The sequence below is a fragment of the Vipera berus genome, assembly GCF_964194415.1.
Source record: "Vipera berus genome assembly, chromosome: 2".
Taxonomy (NCBI): domain Eukaryota; kingdom Metazoa; phylum Chordata; class Lepidosauria; order Squamata; family Viperidae; genus Vipera; species Vipera berus.
In genome coordinates this window covers 72,122,714-72,150,688 of record NC_138203.1, presented here as the reverse complement: position 1 = coordinate 72,150,688, position 27,975 = coordinate 72,122,714, and the positions used below count along the sequence as shown (strand labels likewise).

The 27,975-nt window shown below is 43.6% G+C and overlaps 1 protein-coding gene across 1 annotated transcript in view; it reads right to left on the bottom strand.

Moving 5' to 3' along the window:
* Positions 1 to 7,371: 7,371 nt before the first annotated feature.
* DMRT1 (doublesex and mab-3 related transcription factor 1) overlaps positions 7,372 to 27,975 on the bottom strand; it is a gene marked incomplete at both ends in the record, with an annotated part of 81,082 nt that continues 60,478 nt past the window's right edge. The window contains one exon of the mRNA XM_081317847.1: positions 7,372 to 7,526. Within this exon, the coding sequence (XP_081173973.1) occupies positions 7,372 to 7,526 (155 nt within the window). The remainder of the gene's footprint in view (positions 7,527 to 27,975) is intronic.

Genomic DNA, 27,975 nt, shown 5'->3' with positions numbered 1-27,975 from the left:
TCGATCCAACTGTTCCTGGCTCACTAAAAACAGTGGGGCACAAAGCGAACAAAGATCACTCTTAAGTAGAAGTGGCGTCTGTCTTTCGGCTAATACTTTACTGACCCGATCGTAAAAAAAAACACCTGTGCCTTCGAAATGCTTGAGAACGAAGGAAAGTAGCAATTCTGACTCCTCTTTAAAAGAAGGCAAAAGCCGCCTCTTTCCCCTTCCTCTTATCACTGAATTGATTTGAAATCTGTTTTCGCCCCAAATCTTGCACCGCAGCTCAGGTCAAACATTTCTCCTTCTATCCCCTCCTCCTCAAAAAGCAGGGCAAAAGTAGGGAAAATCCGAAGTAGTAAAGATGAAGTATAGACCCAACTGTATTTAATGGGACTTTAAATAGACCGCTCCTCCGAGTTTGAGAGCAAAACATTGGAATCCGAGGATGTCCGAATGGTTTGAATGAAAGAGATCAATGGGAACTTGGGAAGAAAACCCGGTGGGATCTCCTAAGAAACCGCTTCGGAAGAACAGCGTGTTAAATACTAGGTGGGCCGGGAACCTCAGTGTTAGAAGCTGCTGCCGAACACTTAAAAGGATCTGGTTTTGGTTTTTTTTATTGGTTTGAAATCTCAGTTCGGGGGAACATCGAATCAGGCAAAATATCTTTTTAAAAAATGGATCATTGGTTCTCCTGATAAAACCTGAAGGCGAAGCGAACGCAGGTAAGGCTTTTTTTTTCTCCCAGCAGCAACTTCCTATTCAATTCGGGAAGAGGGAGAGAAAGGAAAAAAAAAAGACTCCAAACATCCAGCAGGAGCTCTGATCATTCCCGGGGAGAGGCGAAGGGATCAGAAGCCCCCCCCCCCCGCCTCACCCGCTCGCTCTCGAGGAGCCCTTACATTTCAAGGAAAAGGATTTTGCTCGCCGCAAAATCAATTCCCCTCCGCCGCCCCCCCCCCCCCAGCAGAGCTGGCACAATGGGGCGAAAGGACGAAACCCAGCTGCAGGAGAAACAGCCCTGGAAATCTGGAGAAAATGAATAGAATTAATAAAGGTCACTGATCACTAGCCATTCATAAATATTTGGTGACACATTTCTGGTTCAGGTTCTACCTCTCCGCCCCTTTTCGTGAGGGGGCGGGGCAGAGACGGGAGGCTCCCGAAGCCGCAAGGCGGTTGGCATTCGGGTGCGCGAAGCAAAGGCAGGCGATCCATTTCCCAAACCGCCGAGACGCGATCGCAGATCCTTTCCTTAAGCCGGGTGGCGTCGCGATGGCCGAAAGAGGGCAATGCAAAAATCTCTAGGGCGGCCCACCCTCCATTTCGCGGGGGTGGGGGTGGTCCTGTCCTTTGAATAGACAGGCCAAAGACTGACAAGGCCTCGATTCTGGAGAAGCGCCCGGGCTAGAAGGCGAGAAGCGATTTTAAGGTCTTTCCTTCGCCAGAACTCTCAACGGCAGCCAATAGGATTTGGGGGACGCGCTCGGATTTTCAGCCAGCCGGGGAGAAGCGGGCTGAGGTTCGCCTAAGGCAGGGGTAGGCAACCTCGGCTCTTTTATGACTCATGGACTTCAACTCCCAGAATTCCTGAGTCAGCATAGCTGACTCAGGAATTCTGGGAGTTGAAGTCCATGAGTCATAAAAGAGCCGAGGTTGCCTACCCCTGGCCTAAGGGTTTGCCTCTTCGAGCCGAGCTTTCCCAAAGCCGGAGGAGAGCCGCGAGCTCCTCTCCTCTGGCCTACTTCCGAAGGGAACCTGGCCCAAAATCTGACTTCCACTTTTCCGCTGTTAAAAAACAGTAAGATCCGAGAATTCGCTCGGGGGGATTAATTTTAGGAACCGGAAGAGACGTAGGGCCAAATCCTGAGAGGGGGGCCTTTGGCGTGGACACCGAGTTTGGGGGCCCGCGGGCGCAGGCGCGCGGGCTGCCAAAGTTGGACGGCTTCGCGCCTTTTCGCTTTCCACAGGCTCCATTTCGGTCCCTCCAGGCACTGGCTGAGGAATTCTGGGAGTTGAAGTCCACAATTCATAAAAGGGCCAAGTTTGAAGACCCCTGCTCCAGGCCTATAAAACAGCTACGCACCCACACACACCGCGCTGCTTTCCTACGGCGGCTGCCCGGCGAAGGAGACCCTCTTTGGGGCCTGGTCGCTCACCCGCAGCCCTTTGACCGGAAACGGGAGCGCGACTCCAGAGGTCTCCAGAGACCCCGCCGCGGTCATTTCCAGACGCTTAACAAGAGGGCAGGGCTGGGAAACACCGGCCGGCCTGGTAGCGTGGGGAGCCGTCCGGCTGGGCGCTTTACTTGGCGGCCCCAGAGCTCCGGCGGTGGGGAAGGAAGGTCCTTTATTTCCAGCGTGGCACGGTTAGTTGCCCTAATCCAGCCGCTTGGAAGCCGCCGCCCTGCAGCCTCACCGGGGTGCAAAGGTCCCTCCCGGCGTTGGAAGTTTTGTGGCGAGCTGCGCCGGACGGCACAGGCGCCCGCTCGGCTCCCAGAGGCGCTTCTCCGGGAAGGGCGAGGAAGGGGTGGTTCAGCGGAGCTCCCTCAGCGAAGAAGCGGGCCCGGCTCGCCTGCCCTTTCCAGCGCGGAGAAGCCCTGAATATTAAGGCCTGGGTTGTATAGCCCAGCTCAGGTTCCTCCAGACGTCTCGACAAGTTCTGTATATTTTCAGAGATCGTGGCCATACGGACTGAGAATGAGGCCGTTGGGTACAGGGAGACTTTAATCTGTAGTTAGGAAGGGACGCCGTCGGCTAATTCCCCAAGAGCATTTTCTCTCTTGCGCGATTTCCCGCCCCTGCATATAATAATGCTGTACATTCGGAATAAAAATTAGCAACGCTTTGGCAGTGTGTTTTGTGTGTGTATATTTGTAGCTTCTTCGCAAGAATGTCATTTCCTTGCACTGGAAACTGGCCACACTTTCAGTGAATCAACTTGGAAGAATTTTCGTTTTGCCTATTGTTAAGTAAACGCAGTTAGAATTAGATCTTAATTCTGAAATTAGGAACGCGAAGTTAAATGAAAGCAGTAAGATTTAACTCATCTAAGGAATGGAGCTGAGGAAAGCCCTCTTAATAAGATTTCTTTTATTTGCAGGGATTATTATTTTTTGCTTGCTAGTTAAAAAGAGGAAAGCCTGCTTAAATTGGCTCAAATTTCACTTCACTAAACATGTCTTTATGTAAAGTACATTTTTGGACCTAGTTCCAAGGACAAATTGTTACCTGTTTTTTTCCCAATAGTTCGTTCTCACACTGTTGTAAAGGATTGTGCTTTTTAGCCATTCTGTATGCTCTTAAAATGTATCTTAGATACTCTTAAAAAGCACCTGCTTTTTATTTTACTAGAGCCTCTTGCCAAAATTTGTGCCCATTAATGGAGTAAATAGGCAATGATTAATTAATATGATTGGGCTCATAGCTGTACAAGTGAGTTAGTTTCAGCTGGATAAGATCACTGTGTCACAAGTACATGAATGAAGAAACAAAAATATAAGGCACTCCTAATAAATACACCCACTATAAGCATAGAACCTATACATTCTTACATTAAATTACTATTTATTAGATAGCCCTAATTTCTTCAGGCATTTGTAAATAGGCTACACTTTGCATATGACCAAAAACAATCTTAATCCTGCTTTCATGTATGTAGTGGTGTAAAAAATGGGATTCAAGTTGTAAATTGTTAATGAAATATTGTGTGTCCACCAAAATATTCCAATAAAAAGGATGTACATGGGAATAATGACCTGCAAAGAGATTTGAAATCTGGCTACTTTTGGTTTTTAAGGTTCTGCTGTCCTTTTGAAACTAGCAAAATGCAAAACAAAACCAAGCACACCTTGGGTTAGGGTTGCTTGTGCTATTGTCAACATTTGTTGTGTGTATACACACACACACACACACACAATAGGACTCAAAATTGTCAGTTTTATGTCTCTGGCTCTGCTCTCTAACCCTCAATTATGGATATTAATTAGAAACAAAAAATCACTTGATTGAATTGTCTATATACTACCAATTCTGCATGATGCTGACACCATGATGTAGGTTAAGTTAGTACACATTTAATTAACATTGCAAATCTCACTCCTAAGGTAATATGCCTTTTCAATCAGCCCTTTAAAAAAGGTTGAAGGGGAAACAATTATTTAAGCACAAGAAATGCTGATATAAGCTTCAGGAATTTTCTCAAAGGGCCAATGCAAGTGTGTTAGGTATGACATGCAAATATAGAAATTTACATTTCAGTCCTATAAAAATGTAAATGGAGATTTTTCTCATTGGCTTCAGGGAGGGTAAATTGTACCTAGGATTGCCCTGATAAAGGCTGTAAACAGATCTGTTTTTACGTATTCAAGTTACCGTATGTTGTGAATCTGAGTTGGAATCTCTTATTTTTTGTTACACCTTGTTTCTTCTAATTATATGTTCCTTTAATTTTCCATTTTATTCTGCAGCTTTCTAATGTCATAGCAAAATAGGTAGCTCTCTATTTATAAACTTCTCTGGGTAACCCTTGGAGTTTAGCAGATATTAGCTTCTCTTCTGGAATTGGGCAATAATCTTTCCACCGTTTGTTAAAGATTTTAAAGATGATTTTGTTAGAAACACTCACACATGGTGATAACAGTAAAAGTAGAACTCTCAAATTCATACATGAAAATGATCTAAGAGACACGTGACGACACAATATTAAAAAGGTAAATGGAATTGCATCTGCTGTATGCAATTCCAGCTTTTCCCTTTGAGTGTATAAAAATACATGTTGTTATTGTGGAGGTGCTTTTGATACATCCATGAAAATAATTTGCTTTTTTGGCTCATCTTGTCAGTATTTATATCCATAGACTGAGATAAATTGAAGTAATGGTAATTGCCAATTCTTTTTGAAGCAGATTTTTTTCAGTAGATTACATCCCACCCTCCAGCCCCACCTCCCAAAGGCAGAAAGATAAATCTGAATTTCTCATATTAAAAGGACCAAAGTACTGGGAATTCCTATTCCCTACTTTCATATTTTTTTGTCCTTCAAGAATATTTCCTGATTGTTACACGTGGCCACTGATCTTTTGGAAAGCGAGCAGTAGCTTGATCTCCAAAGGGAAGTTTCATTTAATTATTTCCATATATCTAGACTGTACTTGGGAAGCTATTATGATCTATAAAGATGGGCAACTTTAGCTAAATGAATTAAGAATTAAATATTTAACACTTCAATGTATTGTTTGATAAGACTGGACAGAATTTCCTGATACACATGCAGCTTGGAATATATATATAAATCCAGGTGTTTTGTTTATGTAAATTACTCTGAATCTTTTAATTGCTCCAAATATTTATTTATTTATTTATTTGTGTGTGTGTGTGTGTGTGTGTGGACTTATTTCTGATTTTTAAACTAACACAGTCCTCCTGTACAATATATAATTTGGAGGAAAGAGTGGAAGGATTCCATGTGAGCTTTATTTGCTGGTAAGTTTGTGCTATTTTTTCTAATAATTCAAATTAATTTGTTTTCTAATAGCCAAGTGGCCTTAAGATTACTTATACAGCCGGGCAACTTTTGGTAGTGTATTAAAAGAGCAGATCTGAAAGTGAAACCTGACACAATATGTTACCTGACTCTTGTGTAGTGCCAGGGAGATGAGGATGCTTTTAAATTCATCTGACCCTTGTCAAGGTTGGACTGGCACAATGGCATTCTATCATACAGCAAACATCCACCTCTCCTCCATTGCTGCATGATGCTCTCCTTGGATGATGGAGAAAGCAGAGACAACTGAGCTCCGGAGGGAATTTGTGAGCTTCACTAAGAAATCCCAGCTCTATATTTCAACAATTTAGAAGGAAAGCAAACGGGGAGGCATCGCCTTGGCTGCAGTTGGCTGTTAGCTGCCCAAGCTCAGCTGCCTCGTCCTTAAGATTCTTTCCTTGCCCTCTGCTCCAACTATGTGTCTGTCACAATGGCAACAGCAGCAGGCTGCAGCAGAAGGCACCCAACTGCAGTCTCAGGCTGACAAGTGTGATAAAATGATCTTCCTTAACTAAACTCGTAAAGCACCGGGCAATAAAACTCAATCTTCTGTAAAATCCAATTAAGTCATTATCTGACTGATTGTATCTTTAATTGAAAACAGAAGTGACAGTAAATTTCTGTGATATATCAGGATCAATCGATACCACTATACAATTCAGCCCCAAGAAGTGATTTATAATGTCAAAGCCATATAGGTAACTCCACATTATTCTCTCTAAAACCACTGGTGGATGAAATTAAGAGTAAGTGCATTTAATAAAAAACAAGATGGTCAGGTTATTGATTACAACAGATGGGGGCGAAATCAAATAGATGTTTTCAAAGCACAGAGTGAAGAAAATACAAGTAATTTCTTTTTTTCCTGTTTAATACAGCTTACCAACTATGCGCACACAAGAAAATTTGGTCATCAATAACATTTTTATTTCAGTACTACTGCAACTATAGAGAACAATGAATTCTTTTAAAGAGCAGGTTTATTTCTGGTTGGCTTCTGTAACTAAGAGAAAGTACATGCTAAGGTATTTTTAACAGAATATTGAAGAAAAATCTATAATAACTTTAAAAGGCCATTTTTACTTGGAGCTAACATTGTAGCCAATAGGTTAACTTGTACAAACTTTTTTTTTTACATTTTACGCTAGCAATAGAAGCTATATCTGGTCATTAAACAGAACTAAGAAAAATCCATCACAGACCTTTCATTAATTAAAAATTCCATTCTTGGTTAAACTTTTATCTATTTTTATATATCATGAAAAGAGGGAAAAAGATCCCTGGACCTGTAAAACATAGAATCTTACATTTCAGTCTTAACTCCTACAGTACAACTTAAAAAAGGAAGAGCAATTCTGTTTCACAATAGGAATCTATTTCTCATCTATTCATATTTGAAATATCTTGCTTTTGAACACCATTAAGGAATCAAACCCTTTTGTGCTAGATACATTGATTATGAGCAAATCTTAAGTATCTTTTGTGTACGCTGAACTTTGATTTCATTTTATCTACAAAATAATCTACAAAATAATCTTTAATTTTATTTTGTATACTGTTTATTAGCCAAATGGAGGCTTTAAAAAAAATTAGAGAATACCAATAAGTCTCTTTCAATATACTTAAGGGTAATGCTCTTGCAGCCCTTTACACTATACTATTCTCCTTCTTATCTAAGACTGAAAATCGCAAAGTGCAGAACAAATATAAAGGGAATAAGTGAACATTTTATCAACAGTTATTTCAGAAATCTGTCATCACAAAACAGGCAAACCCAAATTAACACGAAGGCACTTCTTTAAGGAAATCCACAGCAGGACTTTTTTTTTTCCCCATCCATGCTTATTCGCCATCTTCCATGACAGAATGAACTGGAAAGGTGCCGGAGTCAGAGGCAGACTCGCACTCCAGCACAGCCTTGGTACTTTCATTGCTGATGGGAGAACTGCTGGAAAGGGAAACCAAGCCAGAATCTTGACTGCTGGGTGGTGAAAATACTGAAGAAGCAAAAGGATAAAGGGGGAGGAGGAGAAAGAAAAGAGGGAATGCCAAGTTAAATGATATGGAATAATAATAATATTGTACAGCCAAGTTGCCTTACATGCACCCATGGACACATCATGTTCTGTACCAGCCTGCTACCGGCCCTGCAGAAAAGGCAGGGACAACCCCTTTTACAAGAAGGCAAGAGGCTGGAATTAAGCCTGCCAAATTTATTAATACAAAAACAAACGGAACAAGACACGAACCAAGAAACAGGAGCTTTTCAAGCAGTTGCCTTCAGCAAACCAGCCCTCCCACGCATTCCCCTTTTATACAGTTCAGGGCGTGGCTTCTCTCTGCCTCCTTCTGAGGTGCCCCATTGCCTTCCTCTGTTTACTCCTGATTGACTGCCTCCTGCGTCGGCCGTCCTTGAACAGGGCCAGCTGTGGGTCATCTTCATCCATGCTGTCAGGCTCACACAGCTGGGTCTCCGTCGTGACCAGGTGGGAGGGGCCTGGCTGACGGCTCTCATCAGCAAGATCTTCAACCCCCTCAGCAAGCTCTTCAACACCCCCCTCCTCGTCTGAGTCGTCCGACCCAACTGCCGAACCCACAGGCTGACCCTGAATCACAACACATCAATACAGGTAGTCCCCAACTTACAACAGTTCATTTAGTGACCATCTGAAGTTACATCACCACTGAAAAAGCTGACTTATGACCACTTTTCACACTGACAACCATTGCAGCATCCCCATGGCCTCATGATCAAAATTCAGACGCTTGGCAACTGGTTTATATTTATGACGGTTGCCGTGTCCCGGGGTCACATGATCACCTTTTGAGTCCTTCTGACAAGCAAAGTCTATGGAGAAGCCAGATCTGCTTAACAGCAATGCTACTAAGTAAACAACTGCAGTGACAAGCACAGTCATAAAAAGGGGCAAAACTCGCTTAATAAATGTTTCACTTAGCAACAAAAATTTTGGGCTCAACTGTGGTCGTTAAGTCAAGGACTACCCGCACACAATGAAGGACCAGAACTTGTACTTACGCACAGTCCTAGGCATGCACAAGATATTATTACTGCAAGAGAAGAATCACAAAGCTGGCCCAAGGTTGAATGTTAGTTACAAAAGACTCAGGGTATCAGACCCGCCTTTTTCTAGGGATACCCAGATTCATTTATCTCACCCATTTTCCCAGGGAAGGGTGGAGAGGGAGAAGATGTTGCCCATGGTGAGTCACACAATTGACTTGAATCATGGGCTAGCCATTCATGGTACTAGATCAGGGTTGTCAAACTCGCAACATCACGCGACGTATCACGACTTTTTTTTACATTGCGGGCAATAGGGTGGGCACGGTTTCGGCATGATGCATCCAGCCTGCAGGCCGGCAGTTTGACACCCCTGTACTAGATAGTTTGCATCTCAGAGAAACATGCAGGCATAAATAGCCAACTATTTCTATCCTTTATAAACCCTCTGCAAGTCCATGCAAAAACCGGACAGCATCTCCCCCTCTCTGTAAGATTCTCAAATTTTAAGAGCTGGATGATAGGGGAAATTCAGAAATTTGGGGAAAAAAACTTTTGCTACCAGAATGAGATTGAGAAAAGGCACACATTGAAACTCTTTGCTTATCATACAAACTAACAATCTGTGGGAATTTCTGTGTATTAACTAACCTCTTCTAACTTCCGTAAAACAACTGAATGATGAATCGATTGTATTTTATGCAGAGTAAAACATCGACTGCTCCCTGAAATTCTGGTAATACCTGAATTACATTTATATAGATCATGGGAGTATTTTATTAAAAATCAAGAGGAATTCTTATCTGCTTAAGGATTGGAAGAATAGGAGTGTTATTTATTCATATTTTAAAATAATATCAACCTTTAACATTTTAAGAAGTGGAATGTAGAAAAAGCACATGATAAAACCAAAAATACAGACATAAAACAACTGCATTAAAAAACAGCAGTAGCATCAGTAAACTGTACCTGTAACAAGACACATTGACCTAAAAATGACACAGGCATCATGACACAAATGATACAATTATCTGATGTCATAAAGTCTTGCACAGGTACCAAATTGATATTGTTTGTCATGGCCCACAGCACAGGACCGTCTTCGCCTCCAGGCAGATGTCAGTGACAGTACAACTTAAGCAATACATTTCAGAAACATTAACATCAATGTTGAGACTAGAAGCTTGGGCCAATTAGAGGGCAGACCAATATTCCAGGATTATCTATTTTGCATTCAACTTGAGAAAAAGCCATCTACGTTATCACCAACCTACTAGTTTTTGATGGTGGAAGCACTCCAGAGAAGGGAATTCGCATCAAAGATGTTCATAAAAAAGGTATGAAAACATACACAGTTCTTGACTTACAACCACAACTGACATTAGAATTTCAGTTGTTAAGCAAGGCAGTTAAGCGAATCACACCCAGTTTCATGATCTTTAAGTTAATAACACCAATTGCTAAGCGAATCTGGCTTCCCCCATTGACTTTGCTGGTCCGAGGCCGACTGGGAAGGTGGCAAATGGCAATCACATGATCCTGGGGCAGTGCAACTGTGACAAATACATACCAATTTGATCACATGACCGTGGGGACACTGCAACAGTTTTAAAAGCAAGTACTGGTTGTAAGCCACTTTTTCCAGTGCCACTGTAACTTTAAACAGTTGCTAAACAAATGGTTGTTAAGTTGAGGACCACCTGTAATCTTCCCTCAATCAAGCTTAATTTTAAACGTTCTGATGACTATATGGACACATCTGTATTTTCTTGGAAACAATACAGAAGTCAGCTGGGAGGAATGCATTTTCAATTTCCCAACAGAGCCTATATTTCCCAATGGTCTTGTATCATCCACATTTAACCAGTTTGACAAGGGGCTGCCTCTTGGCTGAGCACAAAAAAAAATACTAATTTGTTATGGTCTTATTAAAAGGTATGAGGAGCTCACCTTGACAAAAGGTAGCAATGCCTGTTCTTATGCGGCAGGAGTCAACTTGACTTCAATTCCATTAGAACTGACACTGCTACATATTTTTGAAAGGACTCCAATAATAGGCACAGCACAAAGAAAACTCAAGCAATAAACTCAGCAGCTGAATTCCTAGTTGCTCTTAAAGGCACAGAAAAAGGTGGTGACTCAAATGGGAATCAGAGATAAGTTCCTTTGTTCATATGCATTATGCTAATATGTACTCTTTATGCAGCTGAGGAAACAACCACCCGCGCGCACGCACACACACACACAAAATCCAGTCTGGACTACTCAATACAGGGAGAAGCCATGCTTATTCCATGGACATATGGCCCTCAATTTTACAGAAGTGTGAGAAACAGCATTAGCTATTATAACAAGATTGAAACTGGAGGTATATTTGGCACATTGGTGTGGAGGGCCGCTACTATTCAACTACTCCCAGAAGTCCTAAATTCTAGTTGCCAGGGCAACTGTCTCTCCCCTAGCTAAGTGATTACCTCTTTCTTGGAAGCCCAACGGGTTATTAATACTGTGCTGAGTTTGTCTTTTAGTTTCTCAGGAGTTTCCCTCCCATGCAAGGAACATTCTGTTTTTCCATCTTATTTTCGAGGTGCTTGGCAAAGGCTGCAACTACTGATGTTACTTTCTCTTATCTTTCCCACCACACTTCCTTGTCTGAAAAAGCCCAGAAGGAGTTCTCTTTTGGTATCTTCCCTTGAAATTTAGCTAAGTGTGGATGCCAGAAAGGCTACCAGTTTCTGGACAGATGACTGCACCGTCAAAGGCAAGAGACACCCATGCCTTGGCTGCCTTATATTCCACTCAATTTAGAGATTCACTAAAGTGCTCTTCTTTAAAAAGCAGCCGGAAAATTAAGTTATTTTGCATCAAACTGAGAATTGTCAAAAAAAACAAAACAAATCTCTCTTTTCCTGCTTAGTATTTTCTTTGTGGGAGGGATATGCCCTTAGGCCAGTGTTGATTCCTAGCTAATGGAGAAGTCCCCGTAGTTTTCTTGGCAACACTTTTGGAAGTGGTCTGCTATTGTCTTGTTCCTGAGAGAAAGTTGTTATTTTATTATTTAGCATATGAGGAGAACACGATAGAAGAGAAGCAAACATAAATACAGAGTCCACACAATTGTAAGTAAAGCTGCTATGGCAGTATGGCAGTGGCCTCATAGCTTGATGTCCAAGTCAGCCATTCAGGCAGTCACCTCTGACATTGCTTCACGCGGATCTTCTAGGGACCAGAGAAGGCATGTTCATGGGCGATCTTCCACAATTTGTTTAATAGTTTGCATATCAGCACCACAATAGCAACAAGGGGAATCTTTCCATCTACACTGATACAGGGCAGAGGAACTTCTTCCAGTATCACACCTAATTCTGTTCCAATTTCAACCAGATAAAGCAAGACCGGTCAAAACCAGGTGGCTTGGTAGAGGGATCAGTAATGGTCAGGCCACAAGAAGGTACCTTGGACCATTCCTTTCTCCATGCATTCTGGGGCTTAAACTGGGTAGAGGTTAAGTGAGTAACTGTTTTCCAAGCTGGCCTACAGGATTTCAATCTTGTGATGGGGCTGTGAGAAAGTGATTGAGTGGGATATAACACTTGCAAATGAATAAATGAGTAAAACAGATTCCTAATCCAAGAGGTTGCCCACCTCTGGCCAAAGGAAGGTGTCCTGATTTCAGTGGAACCATACAGAAGCAATGGAATAAACGTAGGAAGTGGCATATACAACAAGATCCAGGGCCCAAATCACTAAAGAGCTGATGTTACACCAAAGGAAATGCCTAGGTTCCAGAACAATAAACAGCAAAAGATCAAAACAAACTTTTAAACAGTTTAAAAGCTAATATAGTGGAAGAAATATTTGCAACATTTCAATCTCTGCTCGATACAAAACAGAAAATGAAAGGGTCTCTGACCTCGCTCACCTTTGATGAGTCAAGATTCACCCACAGCACTCCTTTCCCGCCTACCCTGGATGTAATTAAGGAGAAGCTGCAGTGGTAATTTCTCTCCTCATTAACTTCCTGATTGGTTTGAGCCTCAGATTTCCACCAGGCCTCCCGTTTGTCATCAAATCCAAATGGCCAATCGTTAAGACTAATGTTTGTGTAACTTAAGTGCCAACATCTGCCATGGCTTCTTGTACAACAATAATAGTGAAAGGGTAACATTGATGCTCCTGTGTTAATTCAGCCTATATTCATCAATGGGGAAATCTATGATATAATTAGCAAAATGCTTTGGTAGACAAGTGTGGTAGAGTCATTTGCGGAAGAAAATGTGTTGCAGTCATTCTGTTTTGAATGGTTATAATTTAGTGGGGAACAATATCCAATGAATTTCTTTCAAGTAGACTAGAGAGTCATTCTCCTTTCCTTGACTTCATTGATTTAAACTTACTACTTTTACTGCTTTCAAGAGAGAAAAATGTACCAATGAAATCTTTTACAAGCAAGCAAAGTTATTAAATAATTGGCCATATGTTTATGATTCTAATTTTTGCAGAGTCATTTTGAAGTAATAATTAGGGTACCAGGCTAAAAACTGAACAGAGTGAGAGTTTTAGTCCTGCTTTAGGTAGAAAGTCAGCCAGGTGATCTTGGGCCAGTCTCTTTCTCTCAGCCCTAGGAAAGAGGCAATGGTAAACCACTTTTGAAATCTTGTCAAGAAAACTGCAGGGACTAGTTCAGGCAGTTGTCAGGAGTTGAAAACTGATTTGAACCAAACCAAACCATAGCAACAACAAAACCTCATACTCTTCTTAATGATAAATGTCAGAATAAATAAAAACTGTATCACCATTAACTTTATTATAGTTTTATTGAAAACAATGGGCCCTAATGCCTAGGCTAAGAATACATTCAAGAATTCATAGAACATCTTTAATAATTGATTGTTCTATTGTAGATACATGGACTCCACCATACTGAGCTTACACAAAGAAGGAAGCAATCCACATCCTTACATGCTATCTAATTTCAACCAAGGCCTACATGAGGAAGAAGCTGAAATTAAATCCAGATGAAAGAGAAGCGATATTGGGAAACAGAAAAGTGGAATCTGACCAGAAAGAACCAATTCAGTTTGGCAGTGTTTCTTGATGCTCAGCTGTCAGTGGATATGCAGGTGGTAATTGTGGCAGGAGTGTGTTTGCACAACCTGTGACCTTTCTGAACTGTCAGACTTGGCAGTAATTATCCACAATTGGTTACAATCCTTCTTGACTAATGCAATGTGAGGTTAGAAGTTGCAACTGGGGCAAAATGTCATAGCTATTACCTGGTGGAAGCTTGGTTGTGGATTCAGACCTGGGGCTCGAAGTATAAAAATCACTTGAGGTTTTCAAAAATTGACTGAACAACCATTTGACTGGATGGTTCTAGGTTAAGGGCTGTATTTCTCGGCTGTATTAACATCCATGGAAACAGATCTACTCAACATCTGTACAAATTATCTTACATTATTTTCAATTTGTTTTTACATTTTATGATGAATACTACTAGAGACACTTCAAGATAGACAGCTATAGAAATAAAAATTTTAAAAAATGCAAGAAAAGTGAGTATCTCTAGGACTTCCTCTTCTGCAGGAATCTCTTTATTCATATCAGCAGATGAAGCCTTTTTCAAGTTTCCTCTCAAGTCAGAAGTTTGTCTACCTGGCAAATGGGAGAGTGTCTTCTCCTGTGGACCTTCTAGATCAGGGGTCTCCAAACCTGGTCCTTTTTTTGACTTGTGGACTTCAACTCCCAGAATTCCTCAGCCAGGCCCTCAGAAGACCCCTGTTCTAAATCAAGCAATTTATTTGGCAAAAAAGTATGTTTGCTCCCTCTTTCCCAAGACTGAGAATAAAGGAAACATTCCTATTGCCAGGCTTCTGCCTCTTAATAATTGTGATGGTTTTATTGATGTTGATTTAATTTGTGATTTTAAGTGTATTGATTTATAATACACTTAAGATTTATACTTTTATAAATTGATGGAGATCACCTGGGCTGTTTTCACAATAAATAATTAATTTAAGAATAAAATAAAGAAATGATCAAATAGATAACGCTGAAACTTTTTCCTTCCAATTCTATTTACACAAGATGAATAAATGGGAGGATTAGATTTAAGAAGGTTGCTTAAGTTAATCTCCCTATGAAGCAGTGAAGAGTATGTTGATCAGGTACTGAGAAACAACAAAATCTGGATTGAGTTCCTCCTGACAGAAAAATAGCCAGAATAGTCCTGCCTCTAAGTTGATCCAAACCACGTTCTTTCTTACTGATTACGAGTATTGTATGAGGAAAGTCCCTTAAACCCATTTTCAAAAATCCTCTACAGACAAGAAATGTGGAACTTCCTCAAATGCAATTGGATTTTAACTTCCATTAATTTCAGTTAGCCTTGCTATTGAGTTGTCAGGGATACTGTGGACTGAAGTTTAACATAGCAATGTTTCAAACCACTTAAGGAAGCTAAGATTTGGCAAACTAGAAAGAAATCAAGAGATCCAATAGGTTAAATAGGACAAGGCTGGTAAGCCTTAGTCACTGTTCTATAGGCAGTCCTAGACTTACAAGCATTCATTTAGTGACCATTCACAGTTACAACGGCACTGAAAAAAGTGATTTATGTCCATTTTTCACACTTGCAGCCGTTGCAGCATTCCCCATGGTCACTTGATCAGAATTCAGACACTTGACAACGGGCATGTATTTATGAAGGTTGCCATGTCCTGGGGGCATGGCTCAGGAATGGCTGGCTCAGGAATTCTGGGAGCTGAATTCATAAAAGAGCCAAGGTGACCTGGTGTGTGTGTGTGTGTGTGTGTGTGTGTGTGTGTGTGTCATGTGTTCACCTTTTGCAACCTTCTGACAAGCAGAGACAACAGGGAAGTCCGATTCACTTAAACCTATGACTCACTTAACAACTGCAGTGATTCATTTAAACAACTGTGGTAAGAAAGTCTGTAAAATGGGGCAAAACTCACTTAACAACTTTGCTGCTTAGCAACGGAAATTTTGGGCTCAGTTGTGGTTGTAAGCCGAGGACAACTGTTATGTGGCTTTCACAGCCTTCTCAGTACCTTCCTTCCCATATTTTTCTTTGGCTTCTGCCATCACTGAAGTTCTTGGTTTCAAGCATGGCCTGCTTGCACAACTTTCTCTAAATTTCCCTACCTCCCCTTAACCACATCACCAATGATGTCCATGGTTTCAAGTGTGACATTTCCACCAAATTGCCTGCCTGCCTGACCCTCCCACTGAATTCCTTCCTTTCCCTTCTTCCCCTTAGCTGTTCTTTTCCATTCTCCCCTGAATAACGTCTACTCAGAACATGCATGATTTTTGATCTATGTTCTCACCAAACATGTTTGCTTTAGTTGCCACAAACCACTGAAAACTAGCCATTCTGCGCACAGAAAGTTTTGCACATCCCTATTAAGCAGTAAACCACATGTAAGAGGTCAGATTAATCTGGTATTTGGGAAGGGCGCCAATTATTAGTCCACTGAATTATGCGGCAGAAAAACATATAGCACATATGTAATAGTCTATGACTAAGTAATTGGGTCATAAATATTTTACTATGTTAATCTCTGTATGTTATCAATCACTACAGTTGACGATTTGGGAAGGACAACATACCTCCTGTTTTTCCTCTCCCTTCCAATCCAACCATTCAAGGAATACGTTCTCATTTCCCTTGATCAGTGGCTCCCGACCTTTTCTATACCCCACACCCCTAGAAAGCTTCTGATATATTCTCACACCTCTTACAAACAAAAGTTTCAAATAACGGCAATGAATTATGCATATACACTATAATTTTGAAAACCTAAGTTTTCGCATCTCCTGGAATATCGTTTCGCACCCCCGGTTGGGAACCCCTGACCTTGATTGTATTCAATTATGTAACCCTGACAGTTCAGGAATATTCTTTGTTCATTTTAGTTGTTGTTCACATAATATTCAATATCATCAATCAATATTAACAAATCCCATGGCTAAACAAATAGCCAAATAAGCCACATTCATTCAACGTGCTTATTCCAGTCAGGTACTAATACAAGGAAATCTTCTTACTGGTGGTTCTGACACTACAAGCACACTAACTGAAATAAAACCCACCTGTTTGAGAAGTATCGCCATACATTTCCCCCCAGAAGCTCCCTGGGATCTAAGTGCTCTTGTACCAAAAGAACACTGGCAAGAGGTCATGATATTACTGTTCCCTTCCCCAATGACCAGACAACAGTAGACATGGCTTAGGTCGGGGTAGGCAACCTCGGCTCTTTTACGACTCATGGACTTTGACTCTCAGAATTCCTGAGTCAGCTATTCTGACTCATGAATTCTGGGAGTTGAAGTCCATGAGTCATAAAAGAGCCGAGGTTGCCTACCCCTGGCTTAGGAGATTTGTTCAGCAACTCCAGGCATTGTCAGTGATATTTGAAATAGAGAGGAGGTAACATTTCAACCCCCCCCCCACTTGCTCTCCAGCATATTTACCTTGAGTAGGTAGGCCAAATTGACTTAAGTTTTAGTTTTCCCACACAGCGGATGGGATGGAATTAGTTTAATCCTAACTCAAAATGAAATCCATTTTGAACTGTATCTAGCTCACCTTGTAGTTTTGACTGGGCAAGTGACCCGTTTTTTGATGTTTACCTTTTGCATGAATCCTTAGTCAGATGGGTTATGGTAATGGGGTCATTATGTCTTAAGTGTATTTTGCAAACTTCAGTATGGTTTGTTTCTAAGACTTAGATGAATTTTAAAGGCTTTAAGAATGAGAATCCTTGAGGGTGACACGAGGAATACACCCTTCTTCTAGCAACTCAATGGGATCACTATCTGTCCCATAGGGGATTAGCCTGAGAAGACATTGCTCAAGACATTCAACTTGTTTACTGCAGAGAAAAGCAATGAGTATGTCTTGAAGAATACATCATTAATCAGGCTTTGAATTTGTTTGCTTGCTTGTGTATATTTTTTATATGGGTAATATTATTTAGCCACTATCATGAGAAAAAAATGCCAACAGAAAACTAACTTTCAAAATAAAATTATCATTGGATCAACACCATACAAAGCACAGACTAACTTGTTGTTAACTCAATGGCCTGGAAAATATAATATGCTTCTAGAGATGTGAGAAACCACTAACAGAGTCATGCTTGAAAAGCAAAATGTTATTTGTATTTACATTTTAAGACCATTAGACTCTTAATGTGAAGCAATATTTTAAAGATTTAAGCTCTGCAAAGTTATAGTTCATTTGTTAAAGCTTTTTCACATTATGTTCTTTCAACTAAGAACCTACATTAAGATTTCCCCTTACCTGAAAGTAAGCCATAATAACAACAACAAAGTTGAAAGGGACCTTGGAGGTCATCTAGTCCAACCTCCTGCTCAGGCAGGAAACCCTGTAACATTTCACACAAATGGCTGTCCAATCTCTTCTTAAAGACTTCCAGTGTTGTAGATTCATAGCTTCTGGAGGGAGGTTGTTCCACTGATTAGTTGTTCTGTCAGGAAGTTTCTCCTTAGTTCTAGGTTGCTTCTCTCTTTGATTAGTTTCCATCCATTGCTTCTTGTCCTGCCTTCGGGTACTTTGGAGAATAGCTTGACTCCCTCTTCTTTGTGGCAACCCCTGAGATATTGGAACACTGCTATCATGTCCCCCATCCTTCTCTTCATTAAACTAGACATACCTAATTCCAGCAACCGTTCATTATATGTTTTAGCCTCCCGTCCCCTAATCATCTTTGTTGTTCTTCTGTAATTTCTAGAGTCTCAACATCTTTTTTACATCGTGGTGAGCAAAACTGGATGCAGTATTCCAAGTGTGGCCTTACTAAGGTATTGTAAAGTGGTATTAACGCTTCACGTAATCTTGATTCTATCCCTGTTAATGCAGCCTAACACTGTATTGGCTTTTTTGGCAGCTGCAGCACACTGCTGGCTCATATTTAAGTGATTGTCCACTAGGACTCCGAGATCCCTCTCAGTTACTATTATTGAGCAAGGTACCTCCTAAACTATACTTGTACATTTGGTGTGTCTTGTCTAAATGTAGAACCTTACTTTTTTCACCATTGAATTTCATTTTGTTAGATAGCACCCAATGTTCAAGTCTGTCAAGATCCTTCTGTATCTTAAGCCTGTCTTCTGGAGTGTTGGCTATTCCTGCTGGCTTGGTGTCGTCTGCAAATTTGATGAGTTCCCCACCTATCCTCTCATCTACATAATAGATGAAGATGTTGAAGAGCACTGGGCCCAGAACAGAGCCCTGGGGCACCCCACTACTCACTTCCCTCCATGTAGATGCAGTTCCATTGAGGACTATACGCTGAGTATGGCCGGTCAGCCAGCTACAAATCCATCTGGTGGTGATGCTGTCTAACCCACATTTTTCTATCTTATCAAGTAGTAATTTGTGATCTACTTTATCAAATGCCTTACTGAAGTCCAAATAAATTATACCCACAGCATTCCTCTGGTCCACTAATTTTGTCACTTGGTCAGAGAATGTGATATGATTTGTCTGGCATTGTTCTGTGCCAGCCTGCTACCGGCCCTGCAGAAAAGGCAACCCCTTTACAAACGGCAAGAGGCTGGAAAAACGTCTGCCAAATTTATTACTGACAAAAACAAACAAGACACGAACCAAGATACAGGAGCTTTGAAACACTATCTGAGCGGTTGCTTTCAGCAAACCAGCCCTCCCCACACATTCCCTTTATAAAGAGTTCAGGGCGTGGCTTCTCTCCTTCCGAGAAGCCCCATTGCCTTCCTCTGTTTACTCCTACTTGACTGCCTCCTGCGTCGGGCGTCGTTGAACAGGGCCAGCTGTGGGTCATCTTCATCCACACTGTCAGGCTCACACAGCTGGGTCTCCATGGTGACCAAGTGGGAGGGGCCTGCCTGAGGGCTATCATCAGCAAGATCTTCAACACCTCCCTCCTCCTCTGAGTCGTCCGACCCAACTGCCGACCCCACAGGCTGACCCTGAATCACAACACTATCCCGCACCGCAGGGCCCTTCCCCCGGGTCTGCCGATCCGGATGCGGTCGGTATGGGAATTGTTCATGAAAAGCGGTCACCAACGCAGGGGCATGAACGGCGGTCGCGTCTTCCCAGGTGAAGTCCTCTGGTCCGTAACCTTTCCATTCAATCAGGTACTGGAAACGACCTTTCAGCCAACGGGAATCCCTGATGCTGGCGACCTCGTACTCGGGGGTGCTGCCTCCATCACGAGGTCCTGATGGGGGAGGTTCCGCTCGGCGGAGTGGACAGGCCGGTTGCTCGGGGACCAACAGAGACCGATGAAAGACTGGGTGCACGCGCAGGGAACGTGGCAGAGTTAAGCGATAGGTGACCGGATTGATGACAGCCTCGACTGGGAACGGTCCTAAATATCGGTGATCTAACTTTCTCACCGGCCGTGTTGACGGTAGGTTCCTGGTGGACAACCAGACCCGATTTCCCACTGATAGTGGAGGCGTATCCCGTCTTGACCGATCAGCAAACCTTTTGTAATCGGCCTTGGCCTTCTCTAACTGACGTCGCACCAATCGATGGATCGCCTGTAACTCTGCCATGAAGTCGTTCGCTGCCGGCTCCGGTGAGTCCACGGGAGAAAGGGGGAAAAACCGGGGGTGATATCCCACATTGGCCAAGAACGGTGTCATCTGTGTGGAGGTGTGCTGCAAATTGTTAAATGCAAACTCAGCTATGGCCAGATAGTCCACCCAATTGTTTTGCTGCAGATTGACGTAGCAGCGCAGATATTGTTCCAGGATACCGATGACCTTCTCGGTTCCCCCGTCAGTTTGAGGATGATGCGCGGACGAGAGGCAAATCTTGATATCCAACGCATGCATCAACTCCTGCCAGAAGCGGGTTGTAAACTGGGCCCCCCTATCAGAGACGACTCTATCAGGGAGACCGTGCAGCCGAAACACCTGCTGAATGAACATACGACTAGTGGCGCGGGCTGACGGTAAGCCGCGACAGGGGATGAAGTGTGCCATCTTGGTCAGCATGTCCACCACAACATACACTGTCGTAAAACCAGAGGATGGGGGTAAATCCGTCAGAAAGTCCATGGACACAGCCCCCCAGGGTCTTTTGGGTGTCGGCAAAGGCTGCAGTAATCCAGGCGGGGCCCCTGTCGCTGACTTGGCCTGCCTGCATGGGATGCAGGAGGTGACATAGGACTGGACGTCGTGTCGGACTCGGGGCCACCAGAAGGTACGGGAGACCAGGTTCAGGGTCTTGAACAGGCCAAAATGCCCCGCCGCCGGGTTATCGTGACACTGGCTGAGGATGAGTCCCCTGAGTGGCCCTCCCGGAACGTAGAGCCGGTCACGATAATACAAGAGTCCATCCGTGACCGTCCAAGGAGAGTCTGGCCGCACCTCCTCCTTCCGCTGAACCACCCACACCTCCTGCTGCTGTGCCTCCCGGATCCGAGCCCGTATATCAACCGGCTCCCGCACCGCAGCAAAAGACTCGACGGGGATCACTGTCCTGGGCAGAAGTTTGTCTTCCACTCGGGAATATTCGGGCTTCCTGGACAGAGCATCCGCTCCTTTGATTGTGCCCGCTAGGTATGTACCGAACCCGGAAGTCAAACCTCGCAAAGAAAAGAGACCACCGGATCTGGCGTTGGTTCAAATTCCGAGCGGTCTGCAGGCTTTCCAAATTCTTATGGTCCGTCCGGACCTCGATTTGATGCCGCGCTCCCTCCAGATGATGCCTCCAGGCCTCGAACGCCGCTTTGATGGCCAGCAGCTCCTTCTCCCAGATTGTATAATTGCGCTCCGAAGGGTTCAGTTTTCGTGAATGGTACACGCAAGGGAAGAGGGTACTGCTGGACGTCGTTGCCTGGAGTAACACCGCCCCAATGGCAATGTCGGAGGCGTCCGCCTCCACAAAAAACGGCCGTTGCGGGTCAGGATGCTTCAGGATGGGCTCCTTCATGAAGGCTTCCTTCAAAGTCTGGAAAGCCTGTTGTTCTGGAGCGTTCCACTGGAACCGAGTCTTCTTCTGCAGGAGCCGGGTGAGGGGGGCTGTCAAGGCAGCAAACCCAGGGATGAAAGTTCGGTAATAGTTGGCAAATCCAAGAAGTCGCTGAACATCCTTCACGCGACGCGGGGTTTGCCAACTCTGCAAAGACTCAACCTTACTCGGCTCCATGGCGATGCCCTCAGGAGAAATGCGGTGACCCAGGAAATCGATGGTCACCCGGTAGAACTGGCACTTCTCCAACTTGGCAAACAGCCGATGTTCTCGGAGTCGCTGCAGGACCTGATGGAGATGCTGATGGTGCACCTCACGCGACGGGGAGTAGATCAGGATGTCATCCAAGTAGATCACGACAAACTGATCCAACAAATCCCGGAAAATGTCATTCATGAAATGCTGAAACACGGCGGGGGCGTTGGTCAGGCCAAACGGCATCACCGTGTACTCAAAATGTCCATAGCGAGTACCAAACGCCGTCTTCCACTCATCACCCGGCCGAACCCTGACGAGGTTGTAAGCTCCACGCAGATCCAGTTTCGTGAAGATCTTAGCCTCCCGGAGTTGGTCCAAGAGTTCGGGGATGAGGGGCAGCGGGTAACGATTGCGCACCGTGATGGCGTTGAGTTTCCTATAATCGCAGCAAAGCCGCAATTCGCCCGACTTCTTTTTGACGAAGAGCACGGGTGCAGACACTGGCGAGGACGAGGGCCAGATGAAACCGCGGGCCAAATTCTTCTCCAGAAAATCCCGCAATGCAGCCAACTCGGGGTCCGACATGGAGTACAAACGCCCCACTGGGAGAGGCGCATCAGGGACTAAATCAATGGGGCAGTCATAGGGCCTGTGCAGGGATAATTGATCCGCCTCTGTCTCGCTGAACACATCAGCAAAGTCGGACAGTTCGGGAGGCAAGGAAACCCCTGGGGAACCCTCCACCTGGCCGGCACAGATATGGCGGGAGTGGTCCACGCACTGCAAGCTTGGGAAGGTGACCAAGTTCTGTGACCAATAGATCTGTGGGTCATGCGCCCGGAGCCACGCCAGTCCCAAGACCACGGGGAAATGCAGATCTGAGGTGATATAGAACTGGATGGCCTCCACATGGGAACTGATGGCCATACATAATGGTTGCGTGGCGGCCGTAATTGGCCCAGACAGGAGCACTCGACCATCGATAGTCTCCACTAACATGGGCGGATCCACCGGGCACTGGGGAACAGCCCATTTGGCCACAAATGCTGAGTCCATAAAATTTGTGGTGGCCCCAGAGTCAATTAGGGCATGGACTGGAATCCCCTCTGGCTTGCCAGGAAGGATCAGACGTGCCTCCAATATCAGATGCCGTGGAGGTCCACAGGCAGCATCGGAAAGACGTCGCTCAGTGTTGTTGTGGGACGCCCGATCTATCACACCGTCTAGATCGGGCTCGGGGCGTTTCCTGACAGAAAAGTAGGGGACTTTCTCGGGGCAGACTCGGTCACTGATGCCCGCTGTCGCTTCTTTGGGCAAAAAGCAGCCAAATGCCCAGGGTCCCCACAGTAAAAACACAACCCCCCGATCATCGTCTGTTCATTTCAGTCACCGATAGACGAGACCTGGCGGCACCCAGCTCCATTGGCTCCTCCCTTTGAACTGGGGGCTCGCGCACAACAGGGGCTGCAGGGGTCTGTGGGGTGGCACGGCGACTCCTTCGCTGCTGCAACCGAGCATCGATCCGCAGGCAGAGATGGATCAGCCCATTCAGGTCTGAGGGAATATCCACACGGGCCAGCTCATCCAACATCTCCTCCAACAATCCATCCTGGAAGGCATCCACAAGCGCAGCCTCATTCCAGGCGGAATCCTGGCTAAGCACCCGAAAATCGCTGATATAGCCCTGTAGGGGGCGTTGACCCTGCCTCAGAGCTTTCAGGCGTCGAGTAGCAGTCTGCGTCTTAATAGGGTCCTCATACATCAGACGCATATGATCACAAAACCCCACAAAGTTGTCCAACAATGGGCTAGGTTGAGCCAGCAGAGGCGTGCCCCAACGAGCTGCATCACCCGAAAGAAGGCTTAACACAAACCCCACCTTATCCCGGTCAGTGGGGAAATCAGCTGCTCTCACACTGATAAAGAGCTGGCATTGTCCCAGGAAAGCAGGAAACAGTTCTGGAGTGCCTGTAAATTTATCCGGCATTGCAACTTGGCATTTTCTCCTGGGTGGGGGTGATGGTGGGGGTGCAGCATGAACCTGAGCTTGCAGTTGAGCCACCTGAGCTGCCAGCAAAGTGAGTTGCTGGGTGAGCTGGGCATTCTCAGCACGTAGCTGCTCCATAATATTAGTAAGGGGTGGGTGGCTGAAAGCAAACTGTTCTGTACCAGCCTGCTACCGGCCCTGCAGAAAAGGCAACCCCTTTACAAACGGCAAGAGGCTGGAAAAACGTCTGCCAAATTTATTACTAACAAAAACAAACAAGACACGAACCAAGATACAGGAGCTTTGAAACACTATCTGAGCAGTTGCTTTCAGCAAACCAGCCCTCCCCACACATTCCCTTTATAAAGAGTTCAGGGCGTGGCTTCTCTCCTTCCGAGAAGCCCCATTGCCTTCCTCTGTTTACTCCTACTTGACTGCCTCCTGCGTCGGGCGTCCTTGAACAGGGCCAGCTGTGGGTCATCTTCATCCACAGTCAGGCTCACACAGCTGGGTCTCCATGGTGACCAAGTGGGAGGGGCCTGCCTGAGGGCTATCATCAGCAAGATCTTCAACACCCCCCTCCTCCTCTGAGTCGTCCGACCCAACTGCCGAACCCACAGGCTGACCCTGAATCACAACAGGCATGATCTGTTTTTGACAAACCCATGTTGGCTTTTGGTAATGACTCTGTTTGGTGTTCGGTGATTCATTGTTTGGTTATCTTTTCTAGAATCTTCCCAGGTACTGAGGTCATAAATCCAACAGAATTTGTTTCTAAGTCAACATTTATAAGCAAGATTATGCTAAAAAAGGAAATCCTTACCAGCCCAAACTAAAGAATCTAATAAAGAGCAGTGAGGGTAAGGATTTCTTCCCAGGTGAAATGTCTGTACCATGATCAAACAGAAACCTTAAGTACACACACACAACAGAAACCTTAAGTACACACACATACTGTACATGGAAAGGTGTGTGAAATTAAAAAATATTGTTTTTAACTTGAATGTATAAAAGCCAGAAAAACAATATTTCATTCTCTCAATAATTAACTACTTGAGAGAGCTCCTGCAGATTGAGAGGAAAAGACTACCGTATTTTCCGGCGTATAAGACGACTGGGCGTATAATACGACCCCCCAACTTTTGAGATGATTTTCAAGATTTTTTGTCTTATACGCCGGAAAATCAGCGAGCCCGGGAAGGCACGCCCTCCCCTCTCACTGTGGAGGAAGCAGGGCAGGCTGGCGTCTGGCGGGAGCCGGCAGGGCAGTCCTGCGCACGCGCGCGCTCCACAGCTGTTAAGGAGCACTCCTTAGCAGCCGGGGAGTGTGCGCGTGTGCAGGACTGCCCTGCCGGCTCCCGCCCCACGCTCTTCCCTCTTGAGACAGCATCCCCGAGGACTCCTTAGGAGCCGGGGAGCGATGCTGCCTCAAGAGGGAAGAGCGTCGGGCGGGAGACGGCAGGGCAGTCCTGCACACGCGCGCACTCCCCGGCTGCTAAGAAGTGCTCCTTAACAGTCGGGGAGCGCGCGCGTGCGCAGGACTGCCCTGCCGGCTCCCGCCAGACGCCAGCCTGCCCTGCTTCCTCCACAGTGAGAGGGGAGGGCGTGCCTTCCCGGGCTCGCTGATTTTCCGGCGTATAAGACGACTGGGTGTATAAGATGACCCCCCCCAACTTTTGAGATGATTTTCATGGGTTAAAAAGTCATCTTATACGCCGGAAAATACGGTAAATTGATTAAAGTTAACCATGTTTTCATGAAAACAAAATCAAAATTAATTTGATGTATCCAAAACTAAATAGATCCTCACAAAAGAAAAGAAAAGGAATCAAATTGCAAGAGGGCAAATGGGGTTTTTTTATGGTCCCATGTTGCTTATTAGTCATGTCACAGAACTGATCTGGAAGAAAGACTGTCTTTTTGTTTAATCTTTTATACATAATCTCTTTAAATTGCAATGTTGTCAAAAAAGACAAAATAGAAAAAAGGTTTTACACCTCTCTCTTCTGAAGTTTTCATTAAGAGGACTACCAGGAGCTAATTAAATGGAATTCAAATCCTTAAAGAATGAGACATTTAAGGAAATAGGATGTATAAGAATGAAAATTAGATAAATTAAGGAAAGGATATCATCCATACTACGAGCCAGTAGAAATGAAGAAAAACAAATGTATTTATTTTTGTTTTTATTTGGATCTAAAAGGAAAGGAAAGGAATGTATTGGGACAGCAATATATTCCAGAAAAGCATAATAGGTTTGGGAAACTCCTTCAGGTGCTTCCACCTATTATTCTAGTAGTTATTACAAACCCAAATTTCTATTGGGTATAATAAATACTAAGATGATCATATTGAAATATTGATTCTATGTAGTGCTATGTCTGGTTCACTATTTCAATGTTTCAATAGTCATATTCTATTTACTAAGATATGTATTATCTGTCAAAAAGTGAGCTTCCCAATTTTACTTAGATTCAAAGTTCTGGTTAACCTGGATTCAAAGTCCAGGAATGCTTGGATTCATTTTTGCTAAACTGAACCCAGTAGTTATATATGCAAGCTATTTACTTAATAAGAAGAAATGGCAGGAATTCCATGACAATTGCGCACACTTAAAAAACCAGCTTCAGAGTTCACATGGGCAGAGCATCTACTATGAATCAAGATAGTCTCATTTTTTCAGATTTCTGTAAAACCCTAAAAGAGACACTGTTGCTTTAAAAATTATATTAACTTTAATGAGTTAATACATTCCCTGAAGCATCATCCTCTTTTTTCAGGCTTGGAGAGAAAAAGGTCAGGCTTTTTTAAGAGTGGAGAGGTGCTTTTGTTTCTGTGTGACCTAAAATACAGTGTGTATATTTCTAAACCTTACTGGCAAATAAAATCCAGCTCTGAAAATACACAAATACAGGGAGTCCTTGACATATGACCACAATTGAGCCCAAACTTTCTGTTGCTAAGTGAAACAGTTAAGTGAATTTTGTCCCATTTTATGACCTTTCTTGCCATAACTGTTAAGTGAATCACTGCAGTTATTAAATTATTAACACCGTTGTTAAGCGAATCTGGCTTTCCCCATTGACTTTGCTTGCACAGAGGATCCCAAAAGGTGACCACATGACCCCAGGACACTGCGACTGTTATGAGCCAGTTGCCAAGCATCTGAATTTTGATCATGTGACCATGGGGATACTGCAATGGTCATAAGTGTGAAAAATGGTCATAAGCTTTTTTTCCAGTGCCATTGTAACTTTGAATGGTTACTAAACAAGCTGTTGTAAGTCAATAGGCTATTGCTAAAATGGTGGCCTAAGATCCAGTTTACTTCTTCTTCCATAGTATGAAGTGCTCCTCTGTCTTAAAACCTCTATCCTTTTTATTCACATATTACCAATCTCACTATAATTAGTAATTGGACATGGAATAAATATTTTCAGTCACTGCCCCTATTTGCCCTAACATGTTATTGTTTCCGTATCTAATACTTCACTGCATAGTTTTTCGATGCTTTTGACCACCAATTCTTTTCATTAAAATCTAAAATAAGCATAACATGACAGATTCCTGGCATAATTTCTGACAGTCCTTTATTCTTGGCATTCAAAGCAATGTAAGAGATATAAATGGAAGGATTATAACATACATTTGCAGTTCACCCATTCATTTGTAGTTAGGAAGAAGATTAAGTTGCGTCAAAGCAACAAGTATAAATGAAGAAAAGTGTAAACACATTTCATCTTGTCTTTCGTTTCTCCAAAACTTCATTAAAAAAAAAAGCTTATAAAAAGGGGAGCGGGGAAGAAAGTGGAAGAAAAGAGATTGGGCTCTGTATTTCTTCCACTTCCCCTCTCCCCTTTTTAGTAAGGAAATTGACTTAAAATTCCTATTGTGGAACAAAAAGCACCACAGATGTGACCATAGGATTCCAACACACTTGTCTAGAAATAAGTCCCAATGAACACAGTAAATATTAATGTACCTGTTCTATAAAAGCAACATCTAAGTATACATCATTTCAGAGTAAGTCCCAATGAGATTTTATCTCTGTAAACATCAAATGTACATGTCAGAAACCCCCAGAGCTTTCTTTCCTGACCTCGGGGTTGACCTCAAAGCATCAATGTAGTAGTTTAAGGGGCCTCTTAATTATGAGTGACCTACCAGCTTGTTGGAGAACTTTGAAGCATTTCCCTAATGAAAAGATTCACAAAAGACAAAATT